At 43.9% G+C, this 19845-nt stretch overlaps 1 protein-coding gene across 1 annotated transcript in view; it reads right to left on the bottom strand.

Moving 5' to 3' along the window:
* Positions 1-19845, bottom strand: part of LOC141139146 (C-type lectin domain family 2 member D-like) — an 84920-nt gene that overhangs the window by 16542 nt on the left and 48533 nt on the right. Inside the window, exon 2 of the mRNA XM_073624988.1 lies at positions 3424-3541. Coding sequence (XP_073481089.1) covers positions 3424-3541 — 118 coding nt within the window. The remainder of the gene's footprint in view (positions 1-3423; positions 3542-19845) is intronic.

Below are 19845 nucleotides of genomic sequence, written 5' to 3'. Positions count from 1 at the left end.
ATGCAACCCTCTGTTTTTACCATGACTTGTTAGACAGGGTTAATTTTGTTTGTTTGCAGGCTGTCTGGTAAGTGTGCTGGGAAATTTTTGTTTGTTTGTGATGTGCGTTGCACAATTTAATTTGATGTTGGGAAACATTGGATGCCTTCAGCTGCCATTGTGCTCTTGCTGGGCGTCCAATGTGTCCCTGTGCATGGGCTCCCTCCAGGCAAACTTGCCCTTAATTTATCCACTGCTATACAGTATGTGCTTCAACTTGTAGACTCTCAAAAATATCGCGTTTGAACTGCAATATACAGCAAAGCCTTGGTGTGGCCACTGTGGCTTCCACATATATTTGCAAATGTGTGTTACTCTGTTTTTAACATGAATTGTTATAAAGGATCAATTTCGTCTGTTTGCAGGCTAGCTGGTAAGTGTGCCTGAAAACTTTTGTTTATTAAGTATTGGAAAAAAGTAAGAAGGAGGAAATTTTGTGGGGCTTATAGTTCAATCGTGCAGATATAAAGACAGGAGGCAAATGAAAGGAAGAGAAAGTAGGGAACAAAATAGTACTTGCGTGGGGAAGAAAGGAGTGAGTGTGGAGAAGCATGGTGCATGGTGTTCCCAGTCCCCGTAATGAGTTCCTCATAGGGCCTTCAGACATTCTGTGGAGAATGTTGGATGGCAATATTGAACCCACAGGTCCCACACCTAGAGAAACTTGTCATGTGTTTTTGTGAGGATACTAGTCAGTTTTTCATTGACAAAGACAAGGCACCAATGCAATTTCTGACTTCAGTTAATAAAAAAAAAAGTTAATTGTTTTTTCCATGCCTGAGCTATTGTCAATTTTGATGCCAATAATACAAACTGGGCCAATGTAATATGAGTATTGTGAGGGTTGGAAGTAGTAAAGCTTACCATGGACCTTTAGATTTCATAACTATACAAGGGTTACCGTTGCAATCTGGTTCCTATGCACCAGAGGGCTAGTGTGGCTCCCCTGTACGTTTGGATAGGAGGGGCTGCGTATAGAGGAATGAACCCCCTCCATTTTCCTCCTGCAGCCACGGAAAGCCTGCTTTTCCTACTCTCCCTCCCGTGGGTATTCAGCAGCTGAAAGAGGAAAATGGAGGGGATCAGTGCCTCTCCCATCCAGGTCCTGCTGCCCTGGGGACCCTGTTTGCTCCTCTGGCTCCCCCTCCTCTCTCTCTCCTGCTGGCTGCTGTGGGGGATGCTTTTAGGATGGAGAGCAGGGAAAGGTCCGATAAATGTTATTAATCGGCTACTTCCTTTTCTGAATAGACAGAGTCAGTGAATTATACCGATCACCAGGGGCGGACTGACCATTGAGCCACTCAGGCACTGCCCGAGGGCCCTGGGCCTTTAGGGGGCCCCATCAGGGTTGCCAGCCTCAGTAAAACCAGGGACAGTATGTATAAATCTGTGTTTTTTTACATCTGTCTGTGTATACTGTGTGTACATGTATGTGTATACTCTGTGATTGTATACTGTGTGTGTGTATACTGTGTGGCCCCATAATCTCTGATTGCCTGGGGGCCCCATAATCTCCTATTGCCCGGGGGCCCCATGAGTTATTAGTCCGTCCCTGCCGATCACTGACTCTGTCCATTCATACTTAAAGCATAGTAAACTGTGCTTTAGTTTGTGAATGAACAGGAAGCTGTGTGCAGAGCTATTCCTGTCCATACATTCTGTGCTGCTGAGGCTTCAGAGATGGGATTGAGGGCTGTGTCAATTCTCTGTCTATTTAGACCCCTGAAATCCCACCAACACTCCCCAACGGGGCTCCTAAAAAAAAATTGTAATATAAATAAACTTTATACAAAAAAAGAAAATTGTAAAGAAAATAAATAAAATGATAAAAAATAAAAAACTACTGACACCAGCGGCGGAACTAGCAGGGTCACAAAGGACACTGTCATTCCACCACCGCGAGGAGGGTGGGGAGGCAAGATGGAAAGAAGGGGGCCTGTTGCAGAGCATGTGAAAGGGTCCCACGGCGGGAGTAAAGGCCCTTCTGATCAGTGGGAAAGGCCCAGATCAGGTTTACTGCACCAGGGCTCTGAAGGTTCTAGTTACACCTCTGGAAAAGACTCTGATCTAGAAAGAACTAAGCATCGGACAGGTCCGATACGTGAAAAATGTCTCTGACAGTCCGACCACCCCTGAAGCAATGACTTGAGTGCTCAGGATATAGGTGTGCGAGTCTAGAGGGTACTAAGTACCGTCTGGTTAAGGCCATGAATGCGAACTCAAGAGTAGTAACATTTATACAGTAGTACAGGTAGCAACAACAGACCAGGTCTCCAGCCAGCCCTCCTCTGTCCTGATACCCTTTAAATCATCCTCCCATTTGGCCACATAACAGTGTGCAGTGAAGAAGTGGTTAAGGTGGGAGCAATCTATAGAAATAAGTTTGGATGATAAGGGCATATATTTGCAGATCTGTTCAAAAGTGGTCAGGTTTGTGGAGAGGTCCTTAAGATGTATGTCTGACCTAATTCAATGTCGGAGTTGTATGTACCTAACATAATTCCTACTGGGGAGCTTGAAATGTGTCTCTGATCACGGGACCACGTGAGAATTGAATCCTTTTCAAGGAAGGTGTAGGCGACATCTCTCTTTTTCTTAATGCCAACAGTGAAAGTGGTGTCACCCTCTGGGCGGTGCTGTCTGGCAGAAGTGTATTGCCGCGTACACATGATCGGACATTCCGACAACAGAATCTTGGATTTTTTTCCAAAGGATGTTGGCTCAAACTTGTCTTGCATACACACGGTCACACAAATGTCGGAAATTCCGAACGTCAAGAACGCGGTGACGTACAAGACGTACGACGAGCCGAGAAAAAGGAAGTTCAATAGCCAGTGTGACTCTTCTGCTTGATTCCGAGCATGCATTGACTTTTGTGCAACGGACTTGTGTACACACGATCGGACTTTCCCACAAGTTTTGTTGTCAGAAATATTGAGTACCTGCTCTCAAACATTTGTGTGTGGAAATTCCGACAGCAAATGTTCGATGGAGCCTACACGCGGTCAGACTTTCCGACAACAAGCTCACATCAAACATTTCCTGTCGGAAAGTCCGACCGTGTGTACGCGGCATAATAATCACAAAAGTTGCTGAACAGAATTAGGGCTCACAAACAGATGTGGGTTTCCCACGTTTGACCCACGTCAGACACAATTTAGCAATTTCCCATTGAATTTGGAGGCTGTTTGACCTGCTTTGTGCTGTGTAATGTTTCTTCTGATATAGAAGGACCTACTGGCCTGCCTTTTATTGCTAAAATCTGTTTTCCATTTGAGCATATACCGTATATAACAAGAACGCCCGCCAACATGAGCCCTTATGAATCCTTTGACAATAAGACAAGCTGACTGCCTGAAATTAATATGCAATAACATTTCTTACCTGATTTACTTGTGCTCCAAACATATATTGCTGTCCCAACAATGACAGCGACAAGTACAGAAACATTCGAGATTGGAATCCAGTAGAACGGCACATTGCGCGTGAACCATTGCAGTGCCTGAAAACATAAAATAACTGACATTATTAATACATTTAATGACTTCAGTAAACATATAAAAACACAGGCAGACATTACGTTGTCTGGTGAAGTTTAAAATCAGGAAGATTTTTGCAACAATACAAGATCAGCCTGGCAGTCTAAAGTTATTTTACAAATCTTCAAAGAGAACAGCTTTATATATTGCTATCCCCAGAGATCACCACTTAAAGCAGAGCTCCACCCAAAAAAGGGGAAGCTCCACTTGTCTGCCTCCTCCTGGTTTTGACAGGTACCCGTTCCCATTTCCTGCTGAGTTTGCCGCTGCAAACTCAGCCTAAAGTTCGGGCCTCACGGCACTCAGTCCATTGAGAAAGCACAGCACGATTCGCGCATGCGTAGTAGGAAACCGTTTGTGAAGCTGCAAGGCTTCACTGCCGGTTTCCCTTAGCCAAGAGGGCGGCGCCAGCACCCGAGAGCCGATTCTAGAATCGGCTAGGGTGAGGACACCTCGGGATCTCTGGACAGGTAAGTGCACTAATAGTAAAAGTCAGCTGCTGACTTTTAATATTTTGGTGGGGGGGCTGGAGCTCCTCTTTAATCACTGGTTAATCCTGTGCAATAGTAAGCATAGGTTTTATTATTATTATTATTATTATTATTATTCAAGGTAAGAGAATTCAGCCATTGAGGATCTCAGCTGTTGAGATGCTGGGCTTGCCTTGTACTCCAGAATGCGAGATAAAGACATGCCTTTACGGAGTCTGGATTGACTAGAGTTAGACCTCATCCTGTGACAGCTGTTATAAAGGCAAGGGCAGGGCCACCAGATGATGTAAGTGAGTACAGTTCAATACAGAAGGGACAGGAGGGCCCTGCTCATAGAGCTTACATTCTAAAGGGAGGGGGTGGTGGTGCAAAAGGTAATAGATGCAGGAAATAATTTGATGGGGGTGGCTCAGGGACAACTGTTAGGTGGGTGTGGGATAGGCTTCCCTGAATAAGTGAGTTTTCAGGGATATCTTGAAGGTGGACAGGTTAGGGGCTGATCGGACATACCAGGGCAGGGAGTTCCAGAGGATGGAAGAGGCTCTGGAGAAGTCCTGAAGGCGAGCATGGGAGGAGGTAACAAGGGAGATAGAGAGCAGGAGGTCCTGGGAGGAGCGGAGGGGATGATTTGGGTGATATCTGCAGATGAGGTTGGCAATGTTGTGGATGGCCTTGTATGTTGTGGTTAGCATTTTGAATTGTATACGGTGGGGTAGGGAAAGCAAGTGAAGGGATTGGCAGAGAGGAGTAGCAGTCACGGATCGGTTAGTGAGGTGTATTAGTCTAGCAGCAGCATTCATAATAGACTGAAGGGGGGATAGGCCATTAAGGAGAGAGTTGCAGTAGTCAAGGTGGGAAATAATCAAGGAGTGAATAAGTTGCTTTGTGGTGTCATTAGTCAGGAAACGTCGAATTCTGGAGATGTTGCGGAGGTTAAGGCGGCAGGATTTAGCCAGTGATTGGATGTGGGGGCTGAAGAAGGAGAGGTCAGAGTCAAGGATTACACCCAGCACCCTGGCATGTGTGGAGGGACCAATGGTTGTGCTGTTGAAAGGGGGGGGCTGACTTGTGGAATCCGGGGAATTGGGATGAGAAGGTGTGAGTTACGACTACTGTTTGAGGAGGAGGTAGACAGCCAATTTTGGGGGTGGGAATTGGGTGCGGGAGGGCCAGGATTTGGTGTGATGTCCCCAGACATTAGGAGTAGTAGGAGGGTGAGGGTGGTAAGGCGGGAGTGGGATTTATAGGAGGGCAGTGGAGTGGAAGTGGTGATACTGTGTGGGCTTAGAATGAGCAGGAGGTGATAAATAATATTGAGTTGGCAGAAGAGAGGGAGATATGTACAGGTTGCTGGCTGGAGAGGGGGGTAAAGAAATGAGAGTTTGAGGAGAGAGCACGTTATAGCAAAGGTTAATTTGAGCATGTTGGAGGGTGTGGAGAGGGGAATAGAAGGAAGGCTGAGGAAAGTTAGAGGATGAAGGGGAACTTCCTGTAAAATAAGTGTGGAACATTAATGTCTGTACCTGCTTTTTTGTACAAGTGCCTTTAGCACTTGTACATGGGCACTTTGACTAACACTTGTTGCCGGAGTGACACTTTGCACAAGGAGTGGCCAGCCCAAACTCTCGCCCACTATAGAAGAGAAATACCCTTCAACCTCTCTAACACTGTGCTAATCGGTGGCGGCCGCTCCATAAGGGGCGCAGCCTCCCTAATCTCCATGCCCCCAGCCCCTAATCTCTATGCAGGGTGAGGGAAGAGGATTTTTGCTAGAAGAGGTGATATGGTAGAGAGGAAAGGGTATTTGTACTAGGAGGGGGATTTTTTTGGAGGGGGTATTTGTGCTAGTAGGGAAGATCTGTTCTAGGAGGGTGGGGGAGATTTGTGCTGGGAGAGGGGCTTTGGAGTGGGGGGGGGGAGGATGCTTACTCAGAGTGGAAATTTGAGTAGAGGAATTGTGCTAGGCAGAGTGATTTTTTATTTTTTTTTGGTGGGGGGGAATAGTGCTGGGGGGATTTGAGGGGAGAGAGGATTTGAACTGGGAGGAGGGATTTCAGCAGGGAGATGGACTTGTTGTGGGAATTTATGCTAAGAGGGTAAGCATGCCGATTAGTGTTTATTAGCATGATTTTTACTAACACATAATTCTCATAGATCTTGGGGGGGGGGGGTGCAGTTGGTTATATTTGAAGAGGTTATGTGTGATTCCGTGCAAAGGAATGTACAGGGCAGATGAAAGATATGAGAGAAAACAGCTGCCCCTACAAAATACGACCACCTAAGTGGAGTACAGATAAATAGATTGGGAAGGGTGTAGGTGTGTCGCTATTCCTCTTAGAGAGCCTTATATATGTAATATTAAAGTGCTTGGAGTGAATAAAGTTACAAGTGCTAAAAAGATATATATATATATATATATATATATATATATATATATATATATATATATATATATATTTTTTTTTTTTTTTTTTTTATATATATACACATATATCCAAAAGGCCAGTATAGTAAACTAAATGGATGTGTGTGACAGGCTTTGTGTGTAATTACAGTGATTAGTACTCATGTGTTACACCCTCTGCAGAGTGCAACACTTAAAAAATGTGAATACCTTCAGGGTTAATGATGACATGTGCTGATGGCGTATGTGAAAATTACAACCCCTGTGTGCTTATACTCCTGTTTTCCGTTCCACAGGTGTTAGAAAAATGTGAGGGGTTTGACCCCCTGCTAATTGGTGTAACAAGTGCTAATTAATTAAGCTGGTGTTTACACCGTTCAATGGTTATAATCGATAAAATGGCAACAGACATGTATTAAAGAAAAAAAGCTTAAAAAAAAAAAAAAAAAAAGAAATACACACCAAAAATAATGAAAATAGAAATAATAAAAACTAAAAATTAAAAATATATAAACAGTGCTTTTCACATTGGGTGCAGTGATAAACAGAACAAACAAGGTGACTTGTGTTCTTTAAAAGTGTCCAGTGCTTTGTGAAGAATAATGCTTTTCTTGCCCTCTTAATTAGGTGATAATAGTGTCGGTGATCTTATCTGTGCTCCTATTATGAATGCACTCACCGAATTGCCTTACCCCCCAGGGGTGCTGCTCAGCCACAGTATATGCCACTGTGTAGCACTCTGGAAATGATCGGTCCGTGATTTGCTAATAACGTTCCGCCAAAGTTAGCATATAAAGAAGAGAAGAGTGCCTATAGCGTAATACCGCTTTATAAGCTTTTTATTTATTTAAAAAAAAAATGGAGGAATACTCACATTTAATCTAAAGGTTACAGACATTTAATGAAAACACAGGTGCCGAGAGAAAAATCCTATTTGCGGCCCTGACCGGAAGTGACGCAAAGACGTTCTGTAACTCCGCCCTATGCATTTCGTAACTGAAGACGTCATCTGGAGCATCCATCTTGCTACACCTCCCATCATTTTATAGTGTGCGGTGTCCCTAATAGGCCTGTGCATGTGACTATGGCGGCCATTTTTGGTGAGCTTTTAAAGACCGAAGCAGTATTGCGGTATTGCATGCCATTGAAGTCAATGCGGAACAAATTATTTTCGTTTCCATTGACTTCAATGGGAAAACTCACTTTGATATGCGAGTACTTTGGATTACGGGCATACTCCTGGAACGGATTATGCTTGTAATCCGAGGTTCCACTGTATAAGAAAAAAAAACTATAGACTCTATTGGCTGTAATGCCATTGCACATATTGCCTGAATCTAAAAACATTACCGGTCCTCTGTTATTAGTGAAAACAAGTATCAAGTAACATCTTTATAAATAAAGCCACGTTTCATTAACAAACGAAAATATTGCTTTTTGACCACAGTTCATTTTGACTTCACATTTTGATTTAGTTTCAGTCACAGTCTTTTGACTAGGATATCATTTTAGTTTTAGTCATATTTTAGTCATCTGAATTGAAACTGAATTTTATTTTCGTTTCGCTTCCGTCACTGTAAATGCTGCATGCTGACGAAAACTGATGAAAATATACTGTATTTGTCGATAAAATTAACAATGGATCCCACAAAAAATAAATAAATGGGCAGAGGGTCCTCCCCAAATTTTATACGGATTATAAGGAGGAGCCTTACACAAAAAAGCATAAGCCCCCCCCCCCCCAAAAAAAAAAATCCACACAAACAGTAATCTAAGCATGCAACCTGGTCTGGCCAGGAAAAGTGGTGGGAAGATGTTAATGAGGTCAAGGACCTCTTCCACACAACCCTGGCCCAATGGTTGTGGGGGCCTGTGAGTGAGGGGCTTATCAAAATCTGGAAGCCCCCAGATTCACCCACCCGTGTGAATGAGTAAGGGGTACATTAGGGTTGAATTAAGGGTGAATGATTGAACAATGCCCAACAACCGGACTAAATAAAAAAAAAAGAAAAAGCACACTGACCCGCCAACACCTCTGATCCACTTGCTCACACCTCTGATCTCCTTGAATGACAGATCCTGATCCTCATATCGCAATGTTAACAAAGAGGCAGGGAATCCCAGGTGACATCATTGACCAAATATGTCAGGAATCTCCAGTGATGCTTATTTTGCTTTGATACATATTCCCCATGGCAATGCTCAGCCCCCAATGTCATTTGTGTGACAACCCCTTGCCTATTCCTTGTGGACCAAATCCAGGTACATTCATCACTAGTAGACAATTGTATATTCTCTATAGCATTCTACACAGATCTAAAACGCCACCATGTTCTGCAGCATTGTACATATTTCTAAAACCCTGCAAGTTCTCTAACATATCCTTTTTTTTTTTTTTTTTTTTTTTTTTTTTAATAAAAACGCAAAACATACAGCAAGCAAAAACACGACGTGCTGTCCTCTAACACAAGGCACTGTTGTGATAAGCTTCATAGGATACAAGGGTGACCAGGTTTTGTGCGCTTTTAGGCCGGCCATACATGGAATGAAATTCGGCCGGCTCAGCAGGGACTGGCCGAATTTTGATCCATCTATGGGCAGACTGATTGTACTCAAGTCGATCCATCAATTGACTTGGGTGCAACCAGCCTGTCAATTTTTTTTTACATACGATCACTGCCGGTGGCTATAGTCGCTAGCAGCATAGGCGTGAGCAGGTGTGCCTGGGCACACGCCAATTACCCCGTGTGGCGTAGATTCCCCATACTATTTTACCAAAGCTCCTAAAAAAAAAAAAAATAGTACAAAATAATTTTAAAAAAAATAAAAATAAAAAACTACTGACACCATTCACTGCTCCCTACTTACACCAACCTCTGCCCTACTTACACCAACCTCTGCCCTACTTACACCAACCTCTGCCCTACTGACAAGTCTACTGCTCTGACACCATACATGTTTAATTACATTTGGGGTGCACATAAATAGGAAAAACAAAAGGAAAACACCGCGCTGTGAGGGGATATTAGTGAATAATACTTGTGCAAGGACAAATTAAAATTATGAAACCATAAAACAATCAATGATCAAAAACAATATACAAAAGCAGCTGCTAAAAGTAAGATACACGTTACTTATATAAATGGTTATAAAGGAGCAGCGCTGTGACAAACCATGTAATACGAAGGCATACAATAAATATTCTCAAAAGTTCATTATTTGTATAATAAACAAAGTGTAAATAAGTATAGAAAGTCCCATTCAAAGGATCCTAGACAGCAGATACGTGGGTAGGTAGATGGCAGTTAATTCTTAGTCCTTCACCGCACCACTGTGATAATAATACAAATGCGCGCTTACCAAACAGCAAGCTTAGGAAGCTTGTGACCTTAACCCGGTCGGGGCCTTTCCAGGAGGGACCATCAAAGGAGAAACAGACCACCTTCGCTTGGGATAAGCACGCTGTTCAGCAGTTAACACTAATAGGAGAAATACCCCTGGCTAGGGATAAGCCTCAGGAGAAGTATGGCAAGAAAAGAAGGAGGGCAACATAGCGTGATCCTGCTTTCAATGTTTAATAAAATCAAATGGAAATACACTTACATTTGGATGATAAAAACAAGCACATAAGCCGGCCGGCTAGAAACGATCGCCCGTCCTACAGACGGTAATGCAGCACGTCAGCACGCCCAACGTACGTTTCGTCACACTCTGACGTCGTCTGGGGCACGGGCGACGCACTGACGTGTCGCATTAATATAGTAAACAACATACCAAGCCTCGTACTGAGGACGGGACCGGAAATCACCTTGCGTTCCACTAGTTCCGGGCGGATACCAGAGAAACGTCATCTTGAGTATGGGATTAAACTTAACATACTGTGCACACTATTGATAACGAACCACCATACAATGCCGGGCATAAATTAGCACCGTACATAGGCTGGTCACACACTTGCCAAGAATTCTAAAGTTAGTAAAGGTTAGTATAAATAAATAAAAATAACATAAAAATAAGGAGGGGATTAAAATTAGAGATTAATTAAAAATAGAGATTAATTAAAACTAACATTGAAGGGCATCCTTTGACGGTAAAGCCCTAGAAGGAAAAGGAGATGATAAATGTCCCCTTTCTTTATATGCATAATAAGCTGCATAGGATGGTTCATAGAGGCAAAAAGCAAATGATTAGGTATATGGAGGTATTCTCAAAGCCTATCATGGCTGAATAAAATTAAGGGGCACATAAACGGGAAACAACATACCATATTGACCATTAATGGGGTGGTAGGTCCTAGGGGAAAGAAAGGTGATTTGTTCCCAAGTGTAAGAACCACTAAAAACACCATAACATAAACCACAAAGCACATACCAAACCAGGACAAATACATTAGACAGTTAACTAGTCCCAACCTAGGATATCAAATCAACACAGGGGAAATACCCCATACGTGAACATAAACTACAATAGTACAATGGGGCATATACCCCCTCGGGGTGGTATAAATCTGGTATTAACCGTTTAATACATATAAGGGATAATCCTTATGGGTAGGCCAGGACTCTAGGTGGATATTGGTATCTCAAACTGGAAATCAAAGGATGGAATTAATCTCATGAATTATCTATGAAAGCGTTAGTGTCAGTATCAATATTAAGCCCATATGGGGCATAGCACTTGATTTTATGTATCCAGAGCATCTCAAGCTTCGAGATGCTCCTAACCAAAGAGCTACCCCTCCAATGGGGCCGATATCTATCAATTCCTAGAAAAAGTGTTTTGGAGGGATCTTTATTATGAACAGTAAGATAATGCTTTGAGACAGAATGCTTAGGAAAGCCATTCAAGATGTTAGTGATATGTTCGTTTAGACGAACGGAGAGGGGTCGCCTGGTCCTGCCCACATACTGCAGACCGCAAGGGCACTGCAGCAAGTAGACGACCCCCTCCGTTGTGCAGGTAATGAAGGGCCTAATGTCATGTTCCTCATGGGTGCTGTGGGAGGTGAACTTCTGAGTTCGCCTAGATGTCGCGGAATTGAGCTTACAAACACGACACCTACCACATTTGTAGTACCCTTTCAAATTATCAAAAAGGCCCTGGATGCCTCCGATAGGGGGGGGGTCAAGGACATTAGGGGCTAATTTATTCCTAAGTGACGATGCTCCCTTAAAAATCACTTGTGGTTTGTCTGGAATAACCGTTCGCAAGATCGGATCATTCCCCAATAGGTGCCAATGTTTGTTAAGTAGGCTTTTGATATTGCTGTGCTGTATTGAGTAGGTGGTAATGAAGGGGAGAGTGACAGAATTCTCTCTGGGGGGTGCCCCTTGATTAAGTAGCTGATCTCTATCCATACCCTTAACAACGTCCATGGTCTGAGTAAGGAACTCCCTATTATACCCTTTTTCCACAAACCGGTGCATCAAGACTTCGGCCTGTTGCATGAACTGAGAGTTGTCAGTACAGTTACGTTTAAGTCGTAAGAATTGACTCTTGGGAACAGACCGAAGCCATGATCTGTGGTGACAGCTGTTCAGAGGGATATACGAGTTGCGGTCTGTTTTCTTAAAATAGGTGGAAGTTACAAACCGATCCCCTTGTATATCGATATTAAGGTCCAAAAAATGAATATTGGACTGGCTGGCTTCAAAATTCAGTACAATGCCCCTATTATTGGAATTAAGTTCCTCCATAAAGAGGTCAAGGTCACTGCGATCGCCATCCCACAGGAGGAGGATGTCGTCAATGTACCTAGCCCACAGTTTTAACTGGGGCCTTTGGCAAACATGGACGACATCCTCCTCCCACAGGGCCATAAACAGGTTTGCAAGACTGGGGGCATATTTAGCCCCCATTGCAACTCCACGGTCCTGTCGATAGAAACATTTGTTGAACCAGAAGTAATTGTGGGACGCGGCGTACCTTAGAAGTGCCAGGATAAAATTAATTTGCTCATCATACAGCCCAGAGTCCCTTCTTAAATAATATTCAACCGCATAAAAACCCAACTCATGGGGGATAATCGTGTATAGGGACGAAACGTCCGCCGTCACCATCCACATGTTGGGAGTGGGAGTGAGGTTAGCTAGTATATTGATGGTATGTTTGGAATCCCTAATGAGGGAAGGCATTTTACCCACCAGGGGTTGTAGAAAAAAATCTAAATACCTGCCCACCCGGGACGTAAGAGAATCAATCCCACTTACAATGGGACGTCCCGGGGGGCAGGTAGGATGTTTATGCACTTTAGGGAGATAATATATTACAGGAGTCCGGGGAGCTTTAGGTATCAAATAGGCCTTCTCTTTCTTATTGAGGATACCTTGGGTGTACCCCCACTCAACCAGTTTACGCAGTTCCCTAAGATAAGGGATTTTGGGGTCGGAATCCAGAGGGGTATAGGTCTCTCTATCGTTAAGGATCTTAAACATTTCTTGGAGATAGTCGTCTCTATTGAGGACAACAATCCCTCCCCCTTTGTCCGCAGGTCTAATAACTAGCTTTTTGTTATTACAAAGAGAGTCGAGTCCGATGTGAAGGTCTCGATCCAACTTAACCTTTTTGATGGACATTCTATCTAAATCCCTCAAAAGCACCTCCTTAAAAACCTTGACAGAGGGTGCCATAGCCCCTGGGGGGTTGAATAGGGAGGCGTTGGCCAATCCCGTGTGCTGGTAATCATCAGAAAACACATTTCTCTCCTGAATGGGGTTAGAAAGCAAATATCTCTTAATGTTAATTTTACGAATGAATTTGTGAATATCCATATAGGTTTCGAACTTGTTAAGTTTCCTAGGTGGTGCGAACTTCAGGCCTCTGTCGAGTACCAGTTTTTCTTCTTGACTGAGAACCACAGTGCTTAAATTAAAAATTCCTGTCCCAGCTAGAGCTTTTTTCTTTTTTGCTCTAAGGCGTCTGCCCCCTCGGGTCCCTCTCCTTGTTCTGCCAGTCGTTTGGTGCCCTGGCCTGGCCTGTGAAAACCCCACTCTTGAGGGTTAGGGCCCACAGGGCCTGGATAATAGGAGGATCCCATTCGGTCGTTACCATAGTATGACGACGGCCCAGGGGTTTCTCCATCACCTGGATAGGGGGAACCCACTGGGTTGATGTTCCCCTCCGGGGGGCCCTCGAGGTCACGTAAAGGGAAGAACCGATTCTGGGTAATACCCCCATAACCAAAATATTCATCTGTATTGGAGCCACCCGATGAGTTAATCATTGGACCTCCTGTTACATGGGAATATCTTTCCTCATGGTTGTTAGAATAACTCATAAGGGGAGGGGGACCTCCCGTGGGTCTCCCAGTGGAGTAGTTACCCCCACGTAGTGGGGGACCCCGCCTGGAGTTGGACCCCACGCCCTGCGGTACATAGGGGGGGTAGGGACCCCAACCTCGATCGGGGCTAGGTTCCCATTGTGTATTGGGTGGATTCCAATAATATGAATTAGAATGGGGGGGATTTTGGTGCCGGCCCCCTCTACTCTCATTATTAGATTTAGGGAAACGTCTTGGGGGTCCCGATTGATAATAGGGGGGTGGTGGTGGTGGTCCTCCTTTATTGCGATTAAATTGTCTCCGAGGAGATTGACGAGGGCCCCGTGCACTGATGTCTTTGATTCTTTGCCCAGTGTTAGAAATAGATCCTTTAACCTCATTAGGAATATCGGAAGTAGAAACTTCCATAGTGTTGTTATCTGTGGCAGGATGGTCCCCATTGGCTGTCAACAGTTTCTTCTGCCATTCGAACACTATCCCGCCCTGGTAGTCAGCCAGATCCCTGTTATATTTCTTCTTTTTCTTATATGTTTGTTCCCTATCTTCCTTTTCTAATAAAGTCAACAAAGTCTGGGATTTATCTTTATACTCAGGGGTATCTTGAAGGGGAATCACTTTATCTCGCAGGGTTTTAATCTCTTCATCTAATCTCGATAGCTTTTGTATCTTCCTTTCAATGAGGAATCTAAGAAGAGCCACTCCTGCCTCATTGAAGTATTTATACCATTCTTCAAGGTGGATATCCCCTTTCTGGGGGCTAACCTCCCACCTTAGGCTACGAGGTACCATATTAGACTTAACATAAGTCTCTAAATAAGCGACATCCCATTTGGTATGAATTTCAGAGATGGTAAGATTCTTTAACCTAGTGAAGAGGCCATTAAGGTCACCTTCTTCGTTCTTATAGGGTTCAAACACCCCACTGGTATTAACCTTCTTAGAGGTCCTATAATCAAAAATATCCATCTTAATTGGATCTATTGTTAAGTGATAACAAATAATGTGTATAGACAAAAAAGCAGCGGTGTGAAAGTATCACATAAATAGGAAAAACAAAAGGAAAACACCGCGCTGTGAGGGGATATTAGTGAATAATACTTGTGCAAGGACAAATTAAAATTATGAAACCATAAAACAATCAATGATCAAAAACAATATACAAAAGCAGCTGCTAAAAGTAAGATACACGTTACTTATATAAATGGTTATAAAGGAGCAGCGCTGTGACAAACCATGTAATACGAAGGCATACAATAAATATTCTCAAAAGTTCATTATTTGTATAATAAACAAAGTGTAAATAAGTATAGAAAGTCCCATTCAAAGGATCCTAGACAGCAGATACGTGGGTAGGTAGATGGCAGTTAATTCTTAGTCCTTCACCGCACCACTGTGATAATAATACAAATGCGCGCTTACCAAACAGCAAGCTTAGGAAGCTTGTGACCTTAACCCGGTCGGGGCCTTTCCAGGAGGGACCATCAAAGGAGAAACAGACCACCTTCGCTTGGGATAAGCACGCTGTTCAGCAGTTAACACTAATAGGAGAAATACCCCTGGCTAGGGATAAGCCTCAGGAGAAGTATGGCAAGAAAAGAAGGAGGGCAACATAGCGTGATCCTGCTTTCAATGTTTAATAAAATCAAATGGAAATACACTTACATTTGGATGATAAAAACAAGCACATAAGCCGGCCGGCTAGAAACGATCGCCCGTCCTACAGACGGTAATGCAGCACGTCAGCACGTCAGCACGCCCGACGTACGTTTCGTCACACTCTGACGTCGTCTGGGGCACCGGCGACGCACTGACGTGTCGCATTAATATAGTAAACAACATACCAAGCCTCGTACTGAGGACGGGACCGGAAATCACCTTGCGTTCCACTAGTTCCGGGCGGATACCAGAGAAACGTCATCTTGAGTATGGGATTAAACTTAACATACTGTGCACACTATTGATAACGAACCACCATACAATGCCGGGCATAAATTAGCACCGTACATAGGCTGGTCACACACTTGCCAAGAATTCTAAAGTTAGTAAAGGTTAGTATAAATAAATAAAAATAACATAAAAATAAGGAGGGGATTAAAATTAGAGATTAATTAAAAATAGAGATTAATTAAAACTAACATTGAAGGGCATCCTTTGACGGTAAAGCCCTAGAAGGAAAAGGAGATGATAAATGTCCCCTTTCTTTATATGCATAATAAGCTGCATAGGATGGTTCATAGAGGCAAAAAGCAAATGATTAGGTATATGGAGGTATTCTCAAAGCCTATCATGGCTGAATAAAATTAAGGGGCACATAAACGGGAAACAACATACCATATTGACCATTAATGGGGTGGTAGGTCCTAGGGGAAAGAAAGGTGATTTGTTCCCAAGTGTAAGAACCACTAAAAACACCATAACATAAACCACAAAGCACATACCAAACCAGGACAAATACATTAGACAGTTAACTAGTCCCAACCTAGGATATCAAATCAACACAGGGGAAATACCCCATACGTGAACATAAACTACAATAGTACAATGGGGCATATACCCCCTCGGGGTGGTATAAATCTGGTATTAACCGTTTAATACATATAAGGGATAATCCTTATGGGTAGGCCAGGACTCTAGGTGGATATTGGTATCTCAAACTGGAAATCAAAGGATGGAATTAATCTCATGAATTATCTATGAAAGCGTTAGTGTCAGTATCAATATTAAGCCCATATGGGGCATAGCACTTGATTTTATGTATCCAGAGCATCTCAAGCTTCGAGATGCTCCTAACCAAAGAGCTACCCCTCCAATGGGGCCGATATCTATCAATTCCTAGAAAAAGTGTTTTGGAGGGATCTTTATTATGAACAGTAAGATAATGCTTTGAGACAGAATGCTTAGGAAAGCCATTCAAGATGTTAGTGATATGTTCGTTTAGGGAACAAACATATAAGAAAAAGAAGAAATATAACAGGGATCTGGCTGACTACCAGGGCGGGATAGTGTTCGAATGGCAGAAGAAACTGTTGACAGCCAATGGGGACCATCCTGCCACAGATAACAACACTATGGAAGTTTCTACTTCCGATATTCCTAATGAGGTTAAAGGATCTATTTCTAACACTGGGCAAAGAATCAAAGACATCAGTGCACGGGGCCCTCGTCAATCTCCTCGGAGACAATTTAATCGCAATAAAGGAGGACCACCACCACCACCCCCCTATTATCAATCGGGACCCCCAAGACGTTTCCCTAAATCTAATAATGAGAGTAGAGGGGGCCGGCACCAAAATCCCCCCCATTCTAATTCATATTATTGGAATCCACCCAATACACAATGGGAACCTAGCCCCGATCGAGGTTGGGGTCCCTACCCCCCCTATGTACCGCAGGGCGTGGGGTCCAACTCCAGGCGGGGTCCCCCACTACGTGGGGGTAACTACTCCACTGGGAGACCCACGGGAGGTCCCCCTCCCCTTATGAGTTATTCTAACAACCATGAGGAAAGATATTCCCATGTAACAGGAGGTCCAATGATTAACTCATCGGGTGGCTCCAATACAGATGAATATTTTGGTTATGGGGGTATTACCCAGAATCGGTTCTTCCCTTTACGTGACCTCGAGGGCCCCCCGGAGGGGAACATCAACCCAGTGGGTTCCCCCTATCCAGGTGATGGAGAAACCCCTGGGCCGTCGTCATACTATGGTAACGACCGAATGGGATCCTCCTATTATCCAGGCCCTGTGGGCCCTAACCCTCAAGAGTGGGGTTTTCACAGGCCAGGCCAGGGCACCAAACGACTGGCAGAACAAGGAGAGGGACCCGAGGGGGCAGACGCCTTAGAGCAAAAAAGAAAAAAGCTCTAGCTGGGACAGGAATTTTTAATTTAAGCACTGTGGTTCTCAGTCAAGAAGAAAAACTGGTACTCGACAGAGGCCTGAAGTTCGCACCACCTAGGAAACTTAACAAGTTCGAAACCTATATGGATATTCACAAATTCATTCGTAAAATTAACATTAAGAGATATTTGCTTTCTAACCCCATTCAGGAGAGAAATGTGTTTTCTGATGATTACCAGCACACGGGATTGGCCAACGCCTCCCTATTCAACCCCCCAGGGGCTATGGCACCCTCTGTCAAGGTTTTTAAGGAGGTGCTTTTGAGGGATTTAGATAGAATGTCCATCAAAAAGGTTAAGTTGGATCGAGACCTTCACATCGGACTCGACTCTCTTTGTAATAACAAAAAGCTAGTTATTAGACCTGCGGACAAAGGGGGAGGGATTGTTGTCCTCAATAGAGACGACTATCTCCAAGAAATGTTTAAGATCCTTAACGATAGAGAGACCTATACCCCTCTGGATTCCGACCCCAAAATCCCTTATCTTAGGGAACTGCGTAAACTGGTTGAGTGGGGGTACACCCAAGGTATCCTCAATAAGAAAGAGAAGGCCTATTTGATACCTAAAGCTCCCCGGACTCCTGTAATATATTATCTCCCTAAAGTGCATAAACATCCTACCTGCCCCCCGGGACGTCCCATTGTAAGTGGGATTGATTCTCTTACGTCCCGGGTGGGCAGGTATTTAGATTTTTTTCTACAACCCCTGGTGGGTAAAATGCCTTCCCTCATTAGGGATTCCAAACATACCATCAATATACTAGCTAACCTCACTCCCACTCCCAACATGTGGATGGTGACGGCGGACGTTTCGTCCCTATACACGATTATCCCCCATGAGTTGGGTTTTTATGCGGTTGAATATTATTTAAGAAGGGACTCTGGGCTGTATGATGAGCAAATTAATTTTATCCTGGCACTTCTAAGGTACGCCGCGTCCCACAATTACTTCTGGTTCAACAAATGTTTCTATCGACAGGACCGTGGAGTTGCAATGGGGGCTAAATATGCCCCCAGTCTTGCAAACCTGTTTATGGCCCTGTGGGAGGAGGATGTCGTCCATGTTTGCCAAAGGCCCCAGTTAAAACTGTGGGCTAGGTACATTGACGACATCCTCCTCCTGTGGGATGGCGATCGCAGTGACCTTGACCTCTTTATGGAGGAACTTAATTCCAATAATAGGGGCATTGTACTGAATTTTGAAGCCAGCCAGTCCAATATTCATTTTTTGGACCTTAATATCGATATACAAGGGGATCGGTTTGTAACTTCCACCTATTTTAAGAAAACAGACCGCAACTCGTATATCCCTCTGAACAGCTGTCACCACAGATCATGGCTTCGGTCTGTTCCCAAGAGTCAATTCTTACGACTTAAACGTAACTGTACTGACAACTCTCAGTTCATGCAACAGGCCGAAGTCTTGATGCACCGGTTTGTGGAAAAAGGGTATAATAGGGAGTTCCTTACTCAGACCATGGACGTTGTTAAGGGTATGGATAGAGAACAGCTACTTAATCAAGGGGCACCCCCCAGAGAGAATTCTGTCACTCTCCCCTTCATTACCACCTACTCAATACAGCACAGCAATATCAAAAGCCTACTTAACAAACATTGGCACCTATTGGGGAATGATCCGATCTTGCGAACGGTTATTCCAGACAAACCACAAGTGATTTTTAAGGGAGCATCGTCACTTAGGAATAAATTAGCCCCTAATGTCCTTGACCCCCCCCCTATCGGAGGCATCCAGGGCCTTTTTGATAATTTGAAAGGGTACTACAAATGTGGTAGGTGTCGTGTTTGTAAGCTCAATTCCGCGACATCTAGGCGAACTCAGAAGTTCACCTCCCACAGCACCCATGAGGAACATGACATTAGGCCCTTCATTACCTGCACAACGGAGGGGGTCGTCTACTTGCTGCAGTGCCCTTGCGGTCTGCAGTATGTGGGCAGGACCAGGCGACCCCTCTCCGTTCGTCTAAACGAACATATCACTAACATCTTGAATGGCTTTCCTAAGCATTCTGTCTCAAAGCATTATCTTACTGTTCATAATAAAGATCCCTCCAAAACACTTTTTCTAGGAATTGATAGATATCGGCCCCATTGGAGGGGTAGCTCTTTGGTTAGGAGCATCTCGAAGCTTGAGATGCTCTGGATACATAAAATCAAGTGCTATGCCCCATA

This window comes from Aquarana catesbeiana, linkage group LG04 (assembly GCF_042186555.1).
Source record: "Aquarana catesbeiana isolate 2022-GZ linkage group LG04, ASM4218655v1, whole genome shotgun sequence".
NCBI lineage: Eukaryota > Metazoa > Chordata > Amphibia > Anura > Ranidae > Aquarana > Aquarana catesbeiana.
The sequence above is the reverse complement of the archived record's forward strand: the minus strand, read 5'-3'. Positions and strand labels throughout refer to the sequence as shown.